Source organism: Drosophila innubila, assembly GCF_004354385.1.
Source record: "Drosophila innubila isolate TH190305 chromosome 2L unlocalized genomic scaffold, UK_Dinn_1.0 4_B_2L, whole genome shotgun sequence".
Lineage (NCBI taxonomy): Eukaryota > Metazoa > Arthropoda > Insecta > Diptera > Drosophilidae > Drosophila > Drosophila innubila.
This window is the reverse complement of record NW_022995372.1, coordinates 24,439,772-24,463,002: the sequence shown is the minus strand read 5'-3', so window position 1 is coordinate 24,463,002 and position 23,231 is coordinate 24,439,772. Positions and strand designations below refer to the sequence as shown.

The 23,231-nt window shown below is 33.4% G+C and overlaps 3 protein-coding genes across 4 annotated transcripts; all 3 read left to right on the top strand.

Moving 5' to 3' along the window:
• The first annotated feature begins 1,410 nt into the window (after positions 1 to 1,410).
• On the top strand, positions 1,411 to 2,826 carry LOC117780269 (zinc finger protein 69 homolog). The gene is made up of 2 exons (XM_034616724.1): positions 1,411 to 2,271; positions 2,356 to 2,826. Exons 1-2 carry the CDS (start codon positions 1,561 to 1,563, stop codon positions 2,749 to 2,751), a joined length of 1,107 nt encoding a protein of 368 aa, XP_034472615.1. The 5' UTR covers positions 1,411 to 1,560; the 3' UTR covers positions 2,752 to 2,826.
• Positions 2,827 to 5,111: 2,285 nt separating this feature from the next.
• Positions 5,112 to 6,715, top strand: LOC117781856 (zinc finger protein 501-like). Its single transcript, XM_034618729.1, has one exon. The coding sequence runs from the start codon at positions 5,125 to 5,127 to the stop codon at positions 6,592 to 6,594; it is 1,470 nt and encodes a 489-aa protein (XP_034474620.1). The 5' UTR covers positions 5,112 to 5,124; the 3' UTR covers positions 6,595 to 6,715.
• A 1,271-nt stretch (positions 6,716 to 7,986) lies between these two features.
• Positions 7,987 to 22,061, top strand: LOC117780812. 2 transcript variants are annotated; one of them, XM_034617478.1, is made up of 6 exons: positions 7,987 to 8,121; positions 17,685 to 18,131; positions 18,206 to 18,301; positions 19,493 to 19,902; positions 20,534 to 20,953; positions 21,464 to 22,061. In XM_034617478.1, the coding sequence occupies exons 2-6, from the start codon at positions 17,700 to 17,702 to the stop codon at positions 21,783 to 21,785; spliced, it is 1,680 nt and encodes a 559-aa protein (XP_034473369.1). In that variant the 5' UTR covers positions 7,987 to 8,121; positions 17,685 to 17,699; the 3' UTR covers positions 21,786 to 22,061. The 2 variants fall into 2 exon arrangements, with proteins under 2 accessions (XP_034473369.1, XP_034473368.1); XM_034617477.1 differs by lacking the exon at positions 7,987 to 8,121 and adding an exon at positions 13,973 to 14,341.
• Positions 22,062 to 23,231: the final 1,170 nt, after the last annotated feature.

Below are 23,231 nucleotides of genomic sequence, written 5' to 3'. Positions count from 1 at the left end.
GTGAGGACGCAGAAAGTGAGGATACTAAAGATATTGAGAAAGAGAATGAAAATGGAGCAATTGAAGAAGCAACAGTGGAATGCGTTAAAGTTAAATCGGCGGAGAGCCAAGTGCAGGAAAGAAATGTGGAAGCTGGCCAAAAGCATGTGTATCTTAGTGAAGAGCATATAAAGAAAGAAATTGAAGCTAATGAGGAAGAGACAACTGATTGCATAAAATGTGAGGAGGAGGAAAGTCAATTGCAGGAACCGAATTGGCAAAGCGATGGGCTTATAAAGAATGAAACGATATTAATCAAATCGAATACCACAAATCAGCTGCATACGCACTTCTGTGACACTTGCGGCAGAGGATTCCCCAACAATACAAGGCTTGTTTTGCATTCTCTAAGTCACTATGGTCGTGATCACAAACAGTGTCCTTTCTGCCTAAAGTGTTATCAATCAAAGTCTGGACTCTATCAGCATGTTCTTGTTCACTCTGGAGAACAACTCTTCCAGTGCTCTCTTTGCCCAAGGAGTTTCACGTACAACTACCAGCTCAAAAATCATATGCGCTTACATTTTGGCAAAAGTCTTAAATGCCCTTATTGTTCGATGACGTTTAGAAAGTACGCAAGTCTCAAAAAGCATATGGGTCTACATTCCACCGATCGACACTTGGAGTGTCCGCATTGTCCGAAGCGTTTCATAAAGGAGTTAAATTTTAAAAATCACTTGGGTACTCATTTAATTGAACGTCCGTTCAAATGTGAAAATTGTCCAAAATCATTTGTTAATCAGGGGTTTTTAAATCAACATACCAGATTTCGATGTGATATGCCCAAGAAGGTCAAGAAAGAAGAGTCATATACGATTCGCACAAAATTTGATACACGTGCAGAGACTTGAAAAACTAATAATAATAATTGTAAATCAAAAATAACTCTGCCAGTTTTCATTATATTTCTTTAAAAAATAATACTTACTTTAACACTTTGAAATACAAATTGTATACCAACCGAAAATCTCCTAAAACTCGTTTTTAAAAAGATTTGATAATGTGTGAATTGTAGGTTAAGGCATTTTAAATAAATGGTATTATTTCAATTATACTGTTATGCAAGCAAAAAATTATTGAAACGTCTAAGAAGAACAGTTCACACTTTCTTTTGTAAATTTGTGGAGACAGTGTGCAAAAAGGGTCGTTCCTAAAACTCATTCAGATTTAATTCAGCCAAATCTGAATCTACTTCAGAAATAGCCCAATAAAAAATATAATTTGGCAAAACAATTAATAGCACAATTTCAAATCGAAATTAGATAGGTATCAGTTAGCAGTTCGTCACTCCTTGGGAGGCTGGTTCAGTAAAATCAAGGCTGTTACACTGTTCTTTAGGCCCAAGGTGGCAAACCAACCACTTTTTCCTTTATTGCTTGCTAGTATTTTTCACAGTCATACAGTATTTTCTATCGATCTTACTTCTGGATTTTTTCGAAAGCCATTTGCGTCCCACAGTAGAAATCGAAAACGTAAACATAAATAGATAAAATAATTTCTACGACAATTAGATTTTGAAACATGGAAAATGTTTGTCGCGTTTGTGCAAGGTCCAATGTTAGCCTTATGGATATATTCTCCAAATTTGAAAAGGATGGACTCCGCCCAGCAGACATGCTAATTGAATGCGTCGACTGTAATGTGCACCTGGATGATCCATTCCCTAAGAAAATATGCTTAACCTGCGTCGTTGCCACCCAAAAGGCATTTAAATTCAAGCGCACCTATGATAAGAGCCATCAACATTTTTCCCAGCTTTTGAAAATAAACAAATGTGAGGATGCAGAAAGTGAAGAACAGACGAACACTCAAAGTGACAGTGAAAATGGAGCAACTGAGGTAGCAGCAGTGAAAGAGGAGGAGAGTCAAGTGCAGGAAACAAATGTGGATATGAACGTGTTTCTTAGTGAACAGCATATAAAGAAAGAAACTGAAGCTACTGAGGAAGAGCCACCATGTGAAGAGGAGGAAAGTCAATTGCAGGAACCGAGTTGGCTAAGCGATGAGTTAATAAAGAATGAAACACTGTTTAACGAATCGAATACCACAAATCAGCTGCATACGCACTTTTGTGACACCTGCGGCGAGGGATTCCCCAACAATACAAGTCTTATTTTGCATTCTCTTAATCACTATAGCCGTGATCACAAGCAGTGTCCGTACTGCCTTAAGTGTTATTCGTCACGATCAGGACTCTATCATCATGTTGTTGTTCACTCTGGAGAACAGCCCCACAAATGTCCCCATTGTCCGAAGACCTTCTTTTACAAACTGAACATGAATAGACATATGCTTATCCATACGAACTTCCGTCCGTTCAAGTGCTCTATTTGCCCAAGGAGTTTCACGTACAATACACAGCTCGAATATCATATGCGCTATCATTTTGGCAAACGTCTCAAATGCCCTTACTGTCCGATGACCTTTAGAAAGTACGAAATTATCAAAAAGCACATGGGTCTTCATTCCACCGATCGGCACTTTGAGTGTCCCCATTGTCAAAAGCGTTTCATTGAGGAGTTACATCTTAAAAATCACATGGCTACTCATTTAATCGATCGTCCGTTTAAATGTGAGAATTGCCCGAAATCATTTGTTAATCGAGGGGAATTAAATCAACATACCAGATTTCGATGTGATATGCCTAAGAAAATCGATAAAGAAGAGTCATGTCCGATACGCACAAGATTTGATACCCGTGCAGAGACTTGAGAAACTAATTATAAAAATTGTAAATAAAAATAATTTTGCCAGTTTTTATTATATTTTTTACAAAATAATACTTACTTTAACACTTTGAAATACAAATTGTATAGTAAAAGAAGGAATAAACTTAAAATATAAAAATAACGTAAGAGTATAGTTTGCATAATAAAAATCTAATTTTTTATAGCATCGCGGCGTTGACTTTAGGTCTTAAGCTATGAACTATGCACAATCAAAAAAAAATTAAATTGTGCAGATCTATGTTTTACCCCAAAATGAAACATATACAGCGGTGCCACAGAAAACAAACCGAAAATCTTGCAAAACTCCTTATTAAAAAGAAGCTGATAATGTGTAAAACTGAAAATTAAGCAATTCAAACCAAATCTGAATCTGTTTCAGGAATACCCCTAATAAAAATTAAATTTTTAAACATTTGTAAACACAATTAATTGCACAGTTTTTATATATTCTTTCAATGTTAGTTAAATAATTAAACAAAATATCCGCCAAAAATTTAACAAGAATCCATGCAATTTGAATACCAAGGCTGCCACACTGTTATGTAGGCCCAATGTTGCCAGCCCAACCACATTTTTCTTTAATACTTACTAGTATTTTTCACAAAAATTCAGTATTTAGTTTATATGTAAATTCTGGATTTTATCGGAAGCCTTCTGCGTGTCACACTGCGTTTCCTATTGCAGGCAGACGCCTCGAAATCAAAAACGTAAATAAAAGAAATATATAAAAAATTAGCTGTTGAAACATGGAAAATGTTTGTCGCGTTTGTGCAAGGTTGATACATAACAGTAGTGTTAACCTTATTGATATATTTACCGAATTTAAAAAGAACGGACTCCGCCCAGCAGACATGCTTATTGAATGCGTCGACTGTAATGTGCACTTGGATGATCCATTCCCTAAGAAAATATGCTTAGAATGCGTTCTTGCCACACAAGCAGCATTTGAATTTAAGCGCACTTACGAAAAGAGCCATCAACATTTTTGCCAGCTCTTAAACTTAACATATCCAAAGGAACCAGAATATGAGGAGCTTACGAGCACGCCGGACATATTCCAAAATAGTCGGGAAGCAAACGAGAATGATAAGGCTGAGGAAGAGAATGGAAATGGATTCATCGAGGAAGAAACAATGGAAAGTCTTAAATTTGAAGAAGAGGAAACCGAAGTGGAAGATTTTCAAATACCAGACGACTTTATAAAGGAAGAAACGACGTGTATGGAGTCTATTACGGATGGCCCGAATACCCATTTGATTGATAATAATGTTGTTCCCACCAATCTCATTACGCATTTCTGTGACACTTGCGGCAGGGGATTTCCCAACAATACAAAGCTAATTCTACATTCTCTAAGTCACTACAATCGTGATCACAAACAGTGTCCTTACTGCCTTAAGTGTTATCAATCACGCTCAGGACTCCATAATCATGTTGTTGTTCACTCTGGGGAACAACCCTACAAATGTCCCCATTGTCCGAAGGCCTTTTATTGGAAATCAACCATGAAAAAACATATCCTTGCCCACTCGGCTCTTCAACCGATCAACTGCACACAGCTAAAAGATCATAATATCCCTAAATTCAGCAAAGAACTCTTCAGATGCAAATACTGCCAAAAGTCATTCAGGACTAACGATATGCTGCAAAAACACATTCAGGTACATTCCAGCAATCGACCGTTACCGTGTCCCCATTGCACTTATCGTTTCACAAAAGACACGCATCTTAAAAATCACATGGCTACTCATTTAGTCGAACGTCCGTTCAAATGTGACGATTGCCTGAAAAGATTTGCTATAATCGGTACTTTAAATCATCATAAACGCTTTAAATGTCGCCAAAGAATGCCGATTACCAAACCAAAGTCACATTCAAAACGCACAAGATTAAGCAAACTTGAACACAATTCCAATGAAATTTAAATATGTAAATTAATGTTCATGAAAGAAATAAGAATCTAAAATTGTTAAATGGCTTCAGACTTTTACAAGCAGTTTGGTGTAGTCTATTAAAAAACGATATTGTATATTTAAAATGAAGGCTGACGTCACGGTTGCCACTGAATAAAACATAAATGCGCAAAAAAAAAAAAAAATGATTAAAAAGAGACTGTTTATTAAAAAAGAGCCAATTTCATTGAAACGAACAAATTTTTCTGTATCAACCAAATTATTACTTTTTATTTAGTCCTAAATATTCTAAATATTTTTTAAAAACTAAAAATAAGCCAATTCCAATAAAAAAGTACCATTGCGCCAACTGGAAAATTAAGAGCCAGTTTTGGCGCAAAAGCGCCGAGTGTGGCAGCTGTGGCTGATGTCGCAAAATCTAGCGCTGCCACCCCTCAAATGTAATGGCATATGCCATTAGTATTTTTTCAAAGTTTCTCCAGTATTTTCTATTGCCTAAAATTCTGTATTTTATCGCAAGCTTTCTGCGTCTCACAATAAAGAATAAAATTAATATACAAAACGTAAACAAGAGAGAAATTATTGAGAATAATTTAGTATATAGCATGGAAAACGTTTGTCGCGTCTGCATAAGCAGCGCTGGAACACTTGTGAATATATTCGGGCAGCGCGAGCTGACGGATGAGCGGGAACTCTGTCTGGCGGAAATTCTGAACGAATTCGTCGATTGTAATGTGCGGTCCGATGATTCTTTACCACAGCAGATTTGTTTATCCTGCGTTCTGGATGCAAAAAATGCAATTCACTTCAAGCGAAGATGCGAGCAGAGTCATCAGCACTTTTGTGCGCTGCTGCGGGAGAAGGATAACTTTGGCGGGAATTGGCAGGATTTGAAGACGTTGTGTAAAATGGAAGTGGAAGAAATAAAAGTCGAAGAATTTGTTATAGAAGATTCGTATCCTGAACCAGCAAAAGATGACTTTGACATCGGCAGCAAATCCAGTGTTAATCTAGAGACGCAACATCGTTGTGATATTTGCGATGAGATATTTCCAAACAAGACAAATCTGATGGTACACGCCCTAATCCACACTAATGATGATAATCCCGACAAGTGCCCGCACTGTGGAAAGGTCTTTACCACTCGCGGCAGTCTTACCAGGCACATTCGCGTCCATTCCGGCGAGCGTCCATACAAATGCGTGTATTGCGAGAAGAGTTTCACCCAGAGCTGTAATCTGGACAAGCATGTACGGATTCATTCGGGCGAAAGACCGTACAAGTGCTCCCATTGCCAGAAGGCCTTCACCCAGAGCAGTCATCTGATGAATCACATGCGGATTCATTCCCACAAGTGCACCCACTGTTCGATAAACTTTTCCGATGAATCTCTTCTTGAGGAACATCTTCGTACTCATTTTAACGAGATGCCATGCAAATTATCCCAGCATCAAAAGACAATTTTCAGCCAAACAGATCAAATCAAAGAGAGTAAAGTTCATTCTCTGGATCGCCTGTATAAATGTGCCAACTGTCCAAAGAGTTTTCCAAGCCGGGGGGATCTCGAGAGACATAGTCGTGTCCATTCTGGCGAGCGTCCTTTTAAGTGCTCCTACTGCTCGAGGAGCTTTAGTCAAAGCGATAATCTGGAAAGGCATATGCGCCTTCATTCTGGTGAAAGACCCTACAAATGCCTCTACTGCCACAAGGAATTCATCCAAAGCACCCATCTAGTGAATCACCTTCGAATCCATTCAGGCGAACGACCTTTTCAATGTAACCGTTGCCCAAAGACATTTACCCGTCGTGAAAATCTTAAAAAACATAATCACAGTCATTCTCCTGTAAATAATTCTCAAATAATGGATGGTACGATGCGTGGATTTTCGAAAAGTACTATCGATTGTGGCTAAGATAGGAGCAGGGTAATCGATTAATACGTTTATTAAACCAAATACATTATTCATAAGTTCAAACAATATTTAACAGAAAAATTTAATAATACAGAATAAAGTAATAGTTAAAACCAAAGAATCAAAACGAAATCAATAAAAGTTATGGTTTCTGATCCTTTACCTTCCGAAACCACTATTTCGGTATAAAGTTCTATTTCAGTTTTCCTCTTTCGGTTTCGGTATCAGTACCGGTACGTAACGGCACACCAAATAAATTTCGAAAATTTTAAAAGGATAAGGTGTCGTTTTATAATGAATATGACATCACGAATTTAGTAAAATTTAAATGCAGAGTAAATTGAGATGCCAAACCATGATCCAAATGACATTCCACTTGAAAATCGGTAAAGTTTTGCCAAAGTTATGACAGAACAAGTCAAAATATTTCTTAATTTTGACATGAATTTTTATTCTTTCTAAATTTCAAAGGGGAACCATAGCTATGACGGTCGAAAAATAATAGAATTTTTTAAATGCAGTACGAATTAAGAGACCGAATCATGATCAAAATGGCATTCCGATTTAAAATCGGGTCAGTTTTCTTCAAGTTATGTCAGTTGGAAGTTTGTCAACTATTTGACTTTTCTACAACAGTATCGGCGTTTCGGTTTCGTTTAATTTCAGTTACGGTTTCAGTTACGGTACCAAAAATTAAGCGGTTAGTTTCGGTGAACGGTTCCGATATCGGTTACGGCGTTATTCCCTGGTTAAAACAAATAAAATCAACAATTTTTTTTTTTTTCTATTGAAGAAGTTGATAAACCAAGTAATAATTGTTACAGATTTAAGAAACTCATAAACATTTCCAGTTTTTAATTTTGACTATCACTTTTTTAAATAAAGAAAATTATATTTTAAATAATAAGATTTTTAACGGATATATTGTAGAGAAAATGTAGTGCTCACTGTTATTAACATTTCAGCAAATGCTAAGTTACATGTGCTGTAACATTCTGTGTAGCTATTTTATAAAAAGTTATGGCTATTTTCAAAACTGGCTATTCTAAATATATATTTAGCTATGTTTTGCTATTTACATTTTTTTCTAAGCTGGACATAAGTGCACCCAAAAATAAATTTTGATGCTTTTCAGCCAGAAATAGCTATTTTCTTCTCTAATAGGCTGGCAGCACTGCTGCTAGATTTGTAAATCGCCTATCAAGTTGGCAGCACTGCTTCTACATTTGTAAATCGTGTAAAAAGTTGGCAACTTTGGTTGCGCGAGTCTCCGGAACAGAAAGAATAAAAGCGTCATAATTTCGAATTATATTTATAAACATAGAACTAATTAAGCTTGCCAAAATAAAATGTGAAAAATAAAACTGTGAAAGAAGCAAAAAGCAAAGCATTTTAATAATAAATACAATATCAAACTGTGACGCTGGTAATATTGTATGTGTGTATATCAGTGCGCGTGTGTGTGTGGGTGCACTTTGTTTTCTACTAAAGAAATTGTGGATATTATTGTTTGGAATTTGTTGCAAGGTAAGTAAAACATATTTGCAAACGCAATTCTTAATCGCTGAACTATCAGTTTATGGCTTCTTAAAGTTCCGCGTGCCCCAATTACTTAATAATTCACTGTAGTGGTGGGGGGAGGGTCTATCCTACCTGGCGCAAGCATTATACATGTATGTACATATATGTATACCTTAGTCATGCTTATGTACATATATACATACCTTAGTCATGCTTATTCAATTCACATTTTAAACCTACGGGCTTTCAGCTGTCTGCAATGTTTTTCTGCACTCGGTTGGCTGTGCGTTTTAGGTGCAGCTGCACTTAGAATGTACCTAGCGTACACTCATCCAAGTAACGATAAGTTTTAACCCTCTTGTATACTTTGGATAAATGCGCAAAATAACCATAACAAAATAAACACAATGATTGTGTCAGACGACAGAGTTACTTGCAACTAAATTTAACTTAAGCACCGGATAGTATGAGGTGATTAATATTAATTAATGTCAAAGGCTTTTACGTTCATCAACTAATTTCATGCCAAGCGGGCTGTCAAGGGTTAAGCACTTCACATTTTGCATACATATGCAAAAGTGTATGTGTTTGTTTGTTTGTGTTGTTATTGGTGTCTGCCCGTGCGTTCATTCACTTTCAAATTAGCTTTTTGCGCTGCAAAGCTTTTATTGTTGTCATTTACGGACCCAAATAGTAATTACCGTATCAGGCTGCTCTCTCGTTCCCTCTCTCCAACTGCACAACTTTAACTTCGTATCTGTCTTTCGTTTTCATTTGCTTATTTACATGCACCTAAAAATGTTTATTTTTAGGTGCTCGTGCACCGAGCCAAACGTATTCCGCTTATGACAAACAATAAAAATGAACAACAACATCAACAACGAAGCAAAAGCTCACTAAGCGCACTTGCTATATAGTAATGGGATATTAACTTCACAAATTGTATGTGCTAAAAACAATATAAAATGTCTGTTCCATATGAATTATGTATGTCAAATTGCTAACGAAAAATGTTATTAGTTTTTAACATTTTTAGGGATAGTAATTCTGATATTTAAATAGTTCAAACAATTAAAAATTAAGTCAAATCAGAAATATTATACATATCTATTGTTTAGCAATGAAGAAAATAAAAATATTATAAGAAATTCTAGAATAAAAAATGAATAACCAAAAATAATAACATGAATATGAAAGACAATAGTAACTTTCTTAAATTATATAAATATTTTTACTAAAGTTATCTAATACAGAATTTTAATATAAAGATTCCACAGGAGCGAAACTTTCGTAATGTATTTATTTCCTGGTAATGCAAAGTAAATGTACATATATTATATTAAATTTGTTTAGAACTTTGCGGGAAGCGTTTGTCATATGATTTGATTTGGCAACAGTTCAACATCCATTTTCACTTTCCAATTGCTCGTCACACGCAATGATGATCTGAAATCTCTCAAAAGGCATTTCAGTTTAAAATTGTTGAATCAGCTTAATTGACTGCACATGCACACACACACACACATTTTTATAAATATTTATGTGTATATGTACTTGTATATTTATTAAATTTGATTTTTTGCACAATTCTGTTGCTTACGCTTATGATTATATTGCAACGCTCGCAATTTTCAATTTGAGGGCAGGTCAGTGCATCAGTTCGCGTTGTTTCGCTCTGCTTGCAACTTGGCTATAAAAGACTGGTAACAATTAATTTACATTTATCACACGGCCTCGTTCTTTGTACCTCTTCCTCTCTTTCTATCTCTCTCTCTTTCTCTGTAATTCTCTCTCACATGTCACCGACGCGACGTGCCACGCGTTTGAAATTTATGCCCAGATTTCTTGCCCCGATGAAATGTAAATGTGACACTCACTTAGCTGCCTTCTGCCGTATAAAATTACCACGCTTGTCTTTTCGTATTCTACCTTTTGGTGACAATAAAAAATATGTTTACGTGGGTTTGTTTGGGTTTTTAAAAATAATTCCACACAATTGCAACAATAAATACATTAATAAATTACAAAATAAATAAAAATCAACAAAATGTATTAATTTGCAAAATTTTCCGATATTCATTTTGTCAAAACAAGTACTTGACTAACTTTATGTGAAATATGTGTGTATGTTGGCAGAAACAATTATTTCCACTGTGTTAGAAAAAATGTTTACCTGGTGCATATTAGCTTATTCATGACGCTTGCATTTGATGAATCATTGTATTAATTATAATGTGTGAGTTCCGGTTTGGAATTTAATTGTTCCCGATCTGGGAAGTAATAATATTGACCTTATGGTACAAAATACTAAGTGAATTGCTTGAAAAGTGTTCAAGTTTTTAGAAATTATAAAACTTTTTTGGGGAGTCTCATAAATTGCTTTATAAATCGTCTGACTGAGTTGGCTTCAGGAAGCTATAAATTTGAATTAAAAAATTTAAAAAATAAAAAAATTTAAAGAAACTTAATTTAGTAAAATAAACAAAAATATGTATTTTTTAAATTATTTTTATTTTCTTAGTTTAAATTATTTATTTTCAATCCAAAGAAAGTGTTAACCATCATCGTTACGAATGTGTTTCCACAAAATGCCAATAAGTCGGCAACGTCCTTCGTTTCCCGGTTGATTTTCTTGCCTTACCTTGGTTTAATTTTCCTTATATACGTTTCTGCTTCAGGTTTTTTCGTATAAATAAATATGTACAAAAGTAAAGCTAATATAACTCTCTTGCAGCTTACGCTAAGATTACTTTGTCGCTCAGAAATTTAGTTGCATTTAGCACAACTCGCCCTCTTCAATGAGTTTCAGCGCCATCAATGAACCCAAACGAGTACCTAGTCCCTGCAATGTGAGTATATAAATAACTAAATACGCATGAGTCTATCGTTTTTAGTATTTTTCTTGCATGCGTCAAACTGCGATGATTAAACCTTTTTCATATCGCACTAAGCAATCAGAAGCTGTTCTATACTTGCGTAATTTTAGGTTAATTTCTGTTTTATATTTAAATCGAGAGTACAGACAAAAAAAAGTGTTTTTTTTTTATTTTCACTTTTCGAAATTTAGTAATTGAAATAATTTTTAGCTGTGGCATGCTTTTATAAACTTTTTTGAAGTTTTTTTTTTATAGCTGTAAATTCAACAAGAATCCGACTTTATATATGTATACTGTTGATACGATTAACAGTTTTAAATATTATAAATATCTTATATAGAAATTTAAGCATTTTTATTTTGATGAAAAAGTTTATAAAGTTTATTATTTCCAATTCAGAGTTTCGAATATACAAATACTATCTTTCAATATCATTACGTTGTGTTCTTATTATTTACACATTAGTCATGAGTAATAATATGTATAAGTGGTTGTTGTTTTTTAATAGACTACGTAATATATTTTACTACCAATACAACTTTTTACTTAGCCAATAATTTTGCTTTAAATTATCTCTTTTTTTTTAAACAACAACTAACTGCGTTATTGTCTTGTCACCTTGTAAGGCCTTTGTTAATCGTCTTTCCTTCTCTTATCTGATACAACAGCTATCTCTCGCTATATCAGTATGTAGACCATTCTTCTGATAGCGTATACCTTAACTATGATTTGAATTTAAGATGTTCGTGTATCGCGTCAAGTAAACACCTTTCAGTTTGCACCTGAGTAATTCTTTTAATAAAAATAATAAATATCAGCTAAAAACCAATTAATTGACTTGTCGTGTGTATAAATTTACATCTACATACTATATAAATATTCTAATTATTTTGTTGTTCGGCATACAAAAATAAATTAGGGGTCATGGGATCGAATAGGAAAATATTAGGGGTCACAAACTGCTACTTCTTATCGTGAATAAGATGGTTATGATGATGCTGATAAACTGTGTGAAGATGAACAAAACAGAATACAAGGTTAACAGAATGTTAACTGTCAAATGTTAAATTGTTCTATTATTCTAGATATTATTTTAATTTTTGTAACACAGTTAACACTTTAATATTCGCATTTATTTGGGACAATTAAAATTAAAAAAATTAGGTTAAATCAACAGGTTTATTGTATAGATTAAATTTTATAAATCAGGTTTTGTAATAGATATTCTGTTAATGGTTAAACTCGCCCCATCACAGCCACGCCCCTTAAAATGCTTCTTTACTGCCTTGCTCAAGTGGGCGGTATTGGACACGCCCAGCCTACTTGACCATTTGAGTTTGCGTGTGGCTACCTCAAAGTTTAAAACAATTAAATTATAATTATATATTCCTTGGCTTTATAGTCGTGCATTATTACTTTGCAGGGGAGCGTTAAATTCAAGAGCACGTATTGAAAAAAATGAAAGGAAACGTGTCTAGAAAAAAAATCTGCAATTATAAAAGAGTTTTTGGTATCGTGACAAGATCTATATTTTAAGTTTATACGTATGTATGTTGAAAAACTTACACGATCGTTCGTTCAACCGCAGACCCTGAACGTCACAACTTCTCTCAATCTCAACAAAAGTTTATTATTGGCTCTCATTCTCGCGCTGAGTAAAACGCACGGTCTACGATGAGCTACTTACACGTAGAGCGCAACATAGACCAAAAAAACCAGTCTATTGTAACTCATCTGCGGGCGCCAAAAACTCGTTTTTGCTTTGAAGTTGTTATTATTTTGTTTTTGTATCTGTTTCCTTTTATTTTTTGCTCAATGCTTGACCATTTGTGAAATAAATAATACATACATTTGTTTAATAAATTATTCATTTATGTTAAGTAAGAGAGGGACACTTATAAATTTATTTTATTTAAGTTAGCAGTGAGGTTTAAAGGACACTTGAAGTTAATTTACGTACTTCTTATTATTACACTTAATCTGTGATATATCTTTAAAATACTTTTGATTGGCTTTTATTAAGATTTGAATGCTTAATTATTCAGATTTTATTAATGAGTTTATATTTAAATCATTTCAGTCCTAATAATATATATTATTTAGATATAATACAAATTAAATTAAGATTTAATACAATTCCATCTTAGATTCCATTTGTTCTCTATGATTTTTATTACTACCCTCGTTTCTCCACACACTCACTCATACATTTCCACAGAGCACATATTTTGGCATAATTTATTATGTATTATGATGGCAAGAAAAATGGCAGTTTTAATTGTCGAAAAACGAAGCGTTAAAATCATGCGATTGTTATAAGTTGCAACAAAATAAATACAACATTTATTTATATATACATACATACAAACATATGTACATGAGTACATGCAATTTATATTCAACGTTTGCAGATCGGACGCGAACATTTATTTCAATTTTAAATTTATTAAACGGCCAAACGGGTTTTGTGTTTACACATACGTCGCGCCCTGTACATATTTATTTATGTATCTGTATCTGTATCTATATGTGGATGTGTGTATAAACAAAACTAATTAATTAATCGGTTTTTAAACTACTGTATGTCTTTTTGCTATGTCTTCTTAATGTTAATGTGAATGTTGCCTTACACGCTCTGTTCGGAGTATATCAATGTTAATGTTACCGTTAAAAGCAATTGTTTACTTAACAGAGCGTCTGCTTGCGATACGCACTGCGAAATTTAACAGCCAGAGAGACAAACTGAGATAAGGGAAATGTAAAATGAACTGTCTGATAAATTGTGGAAAATATTTCATATTTTCCATAGTACTGTAAAATCCCTTGATTCTAATACTGTAATATACTCCTTTACGTATTATAACAGGTGTATGTTAAATAGTCTGTTAAGTTTGTATTAAAGTTAATTGCCTACGCTCACCGCTAACAGTGAGTGTTAACAGCCTGGATCGCAACAGGTCTCTCTTTTAGTGTAAGCAGAATCGGCATCGCGTTATGATCGTTCGGTTTCGTTGCGGCACGCGTATATAAAACTAGTGCGACTGTATGTGTGTGTGCGTGCTTGCAAACAAACAAAAAAACAAGCAACTCATAAATACCTTATTGCGAGTATCTATAGAGAATACATATATATAGAAAATAATAAAACCCATACTCGTCGCATTTGTATGTGCTATTTGTGCTACTTTTATTTTTATTTTTGGGTGGTTGTAATGTGACAAACATTGCTTCATAACCGCAATAAACTGGTGAAAATGTCAGGGACGCTGCAGACGTCTCTTACCGAGTATTACAAGTACAAGTTTTTGTTATTGTGAACAAAACAAAAATGTACGATAAACACTAAAATGGTGGGTGTCAACTTTTTCTATCTTTTTCGGTTTCTCTTTGAAAAGCTTTGGCCCTTTCTTCCACTTTATTAGTTCCGGTCTGAAAAACATCATGTAACGCCCCTGTTACATCAAAAGCCCTATCAGACATTAAGACGAGACCTGCCTGAGTGTTAACTGTTTCTGCTTTATTTTTGACTTTGGTACAAGTTGAGGCTTTATCTTATCGCCGTCGCCTGCTGCTAAAGTTCTTCTAGGAAGCAAAAGCAAATAAAAAAATAATTATAAACAACAAATACACTTATACATTTCTACACATTCACATTCGCATTGCATTAACATTTTATTTATGGCTTTATTCTGCTTGTTGTTTGCCAAAATCTCGTGGATAACTATAAAACAATAATTGTGTATGCATGAAAACAACGTTCATTTTTTTTTTTTTTTGAAAAGTATGTGTATTTATTGTTGATCTTGTTCAAAATAAACAAATTATTTTATTAGTCAATGTATACAAATTCAATTGTGCACATTCCATTTACTTCAACTAAACATATTAATATATTAATATAATCATTGTGATTAAACACGTCATCCCCAAAGTAATCATCAAAAGCAGCGCTGCTTTTTCTTGCACTTTTTTTTGCTTTTTTACCGAACATTTAAAAAAATTTCTGTATGCATTGATAAACTGGCAAAAATCAGGCGATATGTTTCGGAAACTAAAAATTAAGTTGATATTTTTATATATTTTCCCTTAATAATATTATTAAGTGAACTTATTAGAAAACTTAAAACAACTTAAGCTATATTTAAATATGTTGATAATATTGTTTGATCTAACTAGCAAAGTACATTTTACCACATTTTACCGCGCCCCTATAAACCAAACAAATAGTTTGTTTTAAGTGTGAAACTCAGCTCTTAAATATTTTAAAATTTAAAGCATTCCCAAAAGGGAAATTGTCGGTCATTAAACTTCCGTTAAAATAAGGTGCAGGCGTACTCGTGTCAAGTAAACTCTTATCAGTAGGTAGAAATGAAACGAGCGCTAAACGGCATTGCAAAGCCATAAAAAATAATTATAATTATTTTTATAGCTTATAACTGAAATAGCAATACTTAAAAAGCCATGTGACAGACTCAAGGCATGCTCAATAATATATTTACATACATATATATAAACTGTACATATGTACATAACTCTAAGTACAGCTTTAAGCATATCACAAAGTTTATATCCAGAGACGTGTCATGCATTACAATTGATAAACTCAATAGACTTGTCCAGTTGATTGCTTGACCAGTTGTTCAGTTGTCAGCTCATTTTCAGTTTCAGTTCCATCATTTAATTGTCGGGGGTGTCAAGTGCAAACCAGGCATTAATATCAGGGAATAATATCGGAAACGTTAACCAAAACTAACCGTTTCATTTTTAATATCGGATCTGAGACCGTAACCGAAATGAATTCTCTGTCCAGAACCGAAACGTTTGTACCGGTACGGTTAAAGAGTTGACCAACTTCTAACTGTCATAACTTGATCAAAACTGAACCGATTTTTAAGTGAAATGTCATTTTGGTCTTGATTTGGCCTTAAAATGCATTCTGCATTTAGATTTTATTTAATTTAATACAAAAATATTTTACTCTAGATATTGATTTCGATGCTAAGGGTCCCCCCTTTGAAATTTCGAAAACTCAAAATTTTAATTCTCAAGTTTTCACTTTTAATCAACTCCTGATATCGTAATTAGTATAAAACAACACTTTAAACTTGATTCTGTGATCTTTCTTTTTTTTGTAAAAAATCATGCCAAATTGAGCAAAAATTTGGACTTGTAAAGTGGCTAAATCCGCAGTCTGACCAACTTCAAACTGTCATAATTTGGTCAAATCTGAACCGATCTTCAAGCGGAATGTAATTTTGATCATGGTTTGGCCTCTTTATTCATTCTGCATTCAAATATTTGTTAAAAAAAAATAGTTTTGCCCTATTTATTTCGATGTCATATTTATTATAAAACGACATCTTAATATTGTAAAATGCTTCAAAATTGATTTGTTACCGAAATAGTTATTTCGGGACGTACCGGAACCGAAACCGTAACCTTTATTGGTCTCGGTTTTATTCCCTGATGCTCTCTTTGCCTCGCTCCTCTCTCTGTCAATCGTTCTTTTTCTAAATATATATGTATGTATGTCTGACTTTGTTTGTACATATTTTGAGTGGTGACTTAGAAATCACCATCAGCTTTATCGTGAAGCCATAAGCAACATTTTCACCATTCCTTTTCTGCACTTTGTAGGTATAATTATTATATTGTTGCCAATTTTGTGGAGGCTTCTAATCAGCTTTGAAATGTGGAATACCCACCCTACATTCCCAAGAGCATTCATAAATAAATCAGACCCTCATCTCACAATTTATTTTTTTTATTTTCTTTCCAAATTCTTATATTTATTTAAAATTTTAAATAAATACATAAATGGAGCAAATATGTAAAAACATAGTATAATGTACATCAAATTTGGAAAATAGTTTTCTAATTAACTTCTGTGAAATAAGACATTTTTGAGGTCAATAAAGAACCTAGTTTTGTCAACGCTGGCTAAAGTTGAGATTTTAAGCTAAGGTTTTTTGATTGATCTTATAAATTAGTTTTACAATTAAAAACAAAACAAATTTTGTAACTGTAACGCTTATAACCGGGAAAATAGAAGTACTAATATAGGTAAATGGACAGTCAGCTGAAAATAAATAAATATACTCGACTTTTTACATAATAAGTAGTTTTTTTTTTTTAATATTCTTTAGATACATATAGCTGTCTTGTGCTTTTTAAAACAAATAGTTAGTAAAAACAAACCATTTTTAAAAGTGAAAAAATGTATTCTACACTGGAGAAATAGGAAATATTTAAATATACAAATGATTTTTAAGGCGAATCTTTAGGACTTATATAGACTATTGCCAACGCAATCAATATAAATTTAAAACGACTTTTTTACATTATTAAACTAAATAAATTTTGCATGTGAAATAAGCTAAAATAATTTTAGTTGCTTTAGTGAATACCCCTAAGACGGCGCTTTGACAGACACTTATGCATACAGACATGTATTATTTATATGTATTTGCATGTGTAAACGTATTTGCATTTGTTTTTAGCGACCTGAGGCGAGACCCAAATGTTTATTCAAATGACAAAAGGGTGTTTGTCGTCGTTGTTGACGTCGTCTTTGTTGTTTATGCAGAACCGGTCTAAATTATTGGTTTATCGATTTGCAACCTTGATATTTAATTAATTAAGCTGTCATGCCACAACTAAATGTATCTGTATCTCTTTCTATCTGATTTGCAGCTAATTTAATATAGAATGCTACCCAGTTTTCACACCTTAATGCGTTGCTCGAAGCGAGTCCTGCAATCGCCGCTGGACGCGGTGAAGATGCGTAACTCTGGACACAGCAAGGCGCCCGGCGTCGGCGTCTACGGCCCCTTTACGCCGGACAACGATCTGAGCTGTTCCGGACGAGGTGATTGTGTTAACAACACCTGCGTCTGTGACATTCGTTATGCGGGCGATGAATGCAATTTCTTCAATCTGCCGTATTATGCCGGCATCTCAACGATCTTCTATGTGGTGGCTCTCGTCTCGGTCATCCAGCTGCTCATCTGCATTGTGGCCGAGTATCAACGCCTTAAACAACCCTCGATATTACGCGCCTGTCGCATCACAACACAAAAACTACTCTATTTCATGGTCTTTGTGGCATCTTCATTGCGTGGCGCCTACTTCACCACACCGGTAAGTTCTCAATTGAATTACCATTCGTTATTTTCTATATATATTGATGAATTGTGCATTTCTTTCTATTTCAGCTGGATTTACAGCCTCAATGGGCTGTTACTTTGATGTCCGCCTATTATCCGCTGCTCATGACATGCGCCTCTCTCATCGTCTGCATGTGGGCTGAGGTGAGTCAACATTTATGAAGGCTGATGAATTCATTTTCATATTTTCTCTTTAATTTACAAGATAACGAAATAATTACTTTTAAGTAATGGATTTTTTTTTCATTGGTTTAGCGACCTTTCTTTTATTTTTATATACTCTAAAAATCAAATTTCAATTCAAGATGTTCAATTTTCCTTGTTGATATTTCAAAATAAATGTATCTGAATTAGCTTTATTTAACTTTTTCATATAGAATAATAACTCTTGAAAGCAAACGTTTTTCATTTTAAAATTCTCACATTTTCTCACGACTCTTTTCTTATTTTAAATATTTTTTAAATAGCAGCTTGTTATATTCACATTAATAGATTTTAGATACTTGAAAACAAAAACATATGTTTTATCAACTAGCTAACTATTTTAAAACTTTTTGAAATTAAAATATACATTTATAATCTCATATTGTTAAATATAAACATATATTTAAATCAGTTGCTTTACTTTTGACATAGATTTATTGTGTCAATTTATTTAGTACGAAATTTAATACTTTGCTTGTGGCGAAATAACTATTTCACACTTTTTTTTTTATCAATTTGTTAGGCTTTAAACACAGAAACTTTTCAGAACGGTAAACACGATTCATATCTTAAATATAGAACAAAGGGAAAAGGAATATTATGTACACTATAAAATACATTTGAGATACGCAACATCACAAGCAAAATAGCAAAAAAGTATTAAAGTATTTTGTTAAAGAGAATTATAAATATGGCAATTGTGCTAATTTTTAGACAAATCTAATCTAAAGATTTCGAAACAACAATGCCAGAGTATCTTTATTTAACATGTGTTATCTTATCATAATTAGAGAATAAAGTAGAAAGAGTATATTCGATTTAAATTCTGTCTCTTATTTTACTCACAAGCAATAAGAGAATTATATTGATTTAATTCTGTTTTTCCCGCATTTTGACTACATCAAATGTTCTTAGAATTGGGTGCACTTGTACTCACTACTTTAATTTCAATTGTTTTTGTTCGACATGTTTGCCATATCGCAAGAGTGCGCTTTGATAGGCGACCGCAATTTATCGCGTCCATTAATTAAGTTTTGTGAGTACGTTTGAAAGACGCGGTACGTGCGCACTTGACTTGAAATGTGTATTTACGTATACTTGATATTTACTCACACTTGCTATTTATTTCAGATCTTTCACCTGCGCGACATACGCTGGGAGAAGTCGCAGTTTCTGTCCAAGAGCTTCCTTGGTTTCGTGGCATTCAACTTTTTCCTGTACAGCCTTTACGGCATCGAGGTCTTCAGTTCGTTGATCAACTCGGAACGTCGTGATTATGCGCATATCTTCAATGGCTGCTATGCCATTCTCCTTTTAATTGTCGTCATCTTCTTTTTGATCTATGGCGTCGAAGTCTTCTTTAAGCTACGTGGTGGATTTGTCTACGATCAGACGGGTAAAATCCTCGGACCCAGCGAGGCAATTGTGAATGCCTCCCAGTTGCATCAATCGCGCTTTGGACTGCTGAGTCAGGCAATAATGCTCATTGTGATTGTGGGCTTTCTGACCTCTGAAACGTTGGGTGATTTTTGGAAGACCAAGTGAGTGAAAGGATTGCAAATTTTCATGTGGTTATACAACAAAATAAAAAATTAGCTTAAGCCAACAATTAATGTTACTCAAAAACTAAATAATAGTAACAATATATATATATTGTCATAGTTGTAAACTAGTAATTTCATTAAATGAAATAGCGGACGAAGTCTGCACCGATCTTATATTTTAGAATTAGTAAATTGATTATTTATGTGGCCTTAAATCTATTGAAAAAAGTTTTTATTTAATGATAGAAATGCTTTTAATATACTTCTAGAAAATATAAAAAAACTTTTTTTTTTTTGTGGACGTTGCAAATTTAGATATATTATTTGATGAAAAAATAAGTTTATTTTTTTTAAATTTAACTGTTTCCTAAATTGTCTTGGCAAACACAAAATATGTTTTACTTTCCAAAAAAAAAAAAAGAAAAAAAAATTCATATAACGATTTACAGAAAATTTGTAATGCTTATTTGTGGAAAGGAATTTAAAGCAAATTTGATAGTTCTATCTGTATCTATTTCAATTGTAACGCCAACAGAATTTTGTATTACACGATAATGTCCGTGTAAATTAAAATTTGCAACGCATAACCATATGTGATCAACTAATTGCATTTCTATTTCATCTTCAGAGTCCCTGTCAATTCACGAAACTGGCATGATATCATCTTTCGCATTGCTGAAATTGGTGTCGCTTTGTGGTTCCCCTGCTGCCTGTGGAATTGTATGGCGCCGGAACAGCTCTGGATATTAAATCCACGCAAGCTGCTGTCGCGTCAAATCGATCCATCGATACCAACACTCGATGCCGACAGCAATAAGTTGTCACCCGAGGAGGGACAAACATTCTTGACCAAAAAGGATTGCTGGATATGCTATGATAGCGATAAGCCCGAACCTCTTATACAGCCCTGCCGTTGCACTGGCGATGTCAGTTCGGTGCATCACGAGTGCCTTAAACGCTGGCTGGTCGAGAGCTGTGGCAGCAACAATGAGGCACAGCTCTCCTGCAAGGTCTGCGCGCATCCCTACGAAATTGAAAAGTCCAAAAAGTAAGTTAATAAACAGCTAACAAAAATCAAGGAATAAAATTTTAAAAAAAGCAAAATAAAATTGAGAAAAAACTTGGGAGTTCAAATTAGAAATACATTCAAAATGAAAAAATATTTTTTATTAATAATATTCAAAAGTAGTTTACATTCTTAAAAAAAATTTTTTCTTAATTTTTCGTTCTGTTTTCCTAAACTAAAAAAAATATTAAGGAATGCAATATTTTTGATTTTTATTATTTTACTTATTACTTTTAAACAAAAAATAAAATTAAAAAAATAACCATTAATTTTTGAATATAATTAAACTCAAGGTGTTATTTTTATGGTGAAATCATGGTGAAATTGCATATTTCCCTTACAGAAAATTGTAATATTTTCCACGCTCTTTTAAAGTATAAATTTTTTTAAATTTTGATTTAAAAATTAAAAGTTTTTTTTACCCCCATCTATGGTATTCTTATAGATAATCATTAAGAGAGTACATTAATTGAGTTTCTAAATTATTTACAGACTCGAGTGGGACAAAGGATTCACCATACAGCATTGGATGAAGACAGTTATACTGATAACTCTTATCTGTGTAACGGGCGCCACAGCCTGGGCAATCATTCAAATGTACGTGGATCCCATGGTGCGTGTTCTCACTGTAGGCGTTGCCGTCCTCATTGGCTATGTTTGTTGCAAGTGTCTGGGCGAGAATACCGTTTTGGCCTATCAGCGTGCCAAGGTTAGCTCGATTAACATTGTAACCAGTTCGGAGATGGAGAAACTTCATACCATATGTGAGGATGTCAGTGCCAGCACCTCAGCAGCTGCTCGTGCAGCATCCTAAACAAGAAGAAGCTGTTCAAGTCGAAGCCATATGAAAACATCACATTACATACGAAACATATACAGACGTACGATTTAATTTAGAGCGTGTTTTGCACACAATTTTTGCTCAATACCCCCCTCCACAAAATTCTTCCCAGCAAACTGTGTACATAGATTTTAAGTAATTTAGGAAAGGATCTTAGGAAAACACTGTTCGATAAACGAGTCAATTTTGTCTCTCAAAGTCACAAGCAATTTTCCGAGCGCGACATGTATTAAAAACAAAAACAACAAATTAAACAAGCCAAATATTATATATTCTATATACATAAAAGAATAAGTCAGTATCAATTAAATTTAAATATACACACATACTTAAACGTAAACACGACACAAATGTTTGAGAACGTCTTGAGATTATGGTTATGAGAACGCGTTGCCAATTATAGCTGGAGAATGTATTTTCTATTTAAAATTACAAAAACAATAACAATTGAAAACTAAATGCGATTATTTAGTTAGTTAGCAATGACACCACCCAAGTCAATGTCAGTCTAGCTGAGCATGTTCGTAGTTCTTAGTCTACACTTTAAGGTTCTTCTATGATATATGTACATCGAAAACGTTTCTTTCGTTCCATGCAGCACAGCTAAGTTTATTTGGCGAATATTAATTTAAGAACACACACACACATTACATACATGATTGTATTTCCCTTGAAATTTATATATAATTTGTATTCGTGGCGAATACAGTTTGTATACACTTTAAGCATATACTTAACAATTAATTTATAATCAAAACATTTTATATATATTTATTTATATGAATGCATCGCGCCCATATTTAAATTGTGTTATTCAATGCGATTTTGTAGTTACTACAAATTATCAACAAGAATTCTACATAAAACACAACAAACATACATATTTACACTTTAAGCTAACATACATTTTTGTGATAAACCAGTTAAATATACATTATTATAATTTAAAAAATCAAATTAAATGCGTTTTTCTGTGAGATTTTTTACTTGGTAGAGAGAAGAAAAACTTTCGCTATAGAGAAATGGTGTGAAAATACCAGGCGAGTAGTGTCCAAAAAAGTAGAAATTGTATATTCATTTATACTGCAGCAGGGAGCTTTATTTTTCTCTTTTCTTTAGGTAAAACATTTTGACTTACAAAAATAAAAGTAAATAAAAAAAAAACAAGAATATATCTTTAATTTTAATATATCTTTACTTTTTATTAAATATCATTGCGAGTAGACTTTTGTCTTTTGTGCGAAAATGAAAATTGCATTCTCTATAAATTAAAGGTACAACAGCTCTATTATTTTGCGTATTTTAATAAAGTGTGTATAGAAAATCATATACATAACTCTTATTTTAAATGTTTATAATCAACATATAATTAATTACGAGTACTTTTCAATTATTGTTAGAAATTTTTGTATGCAAATA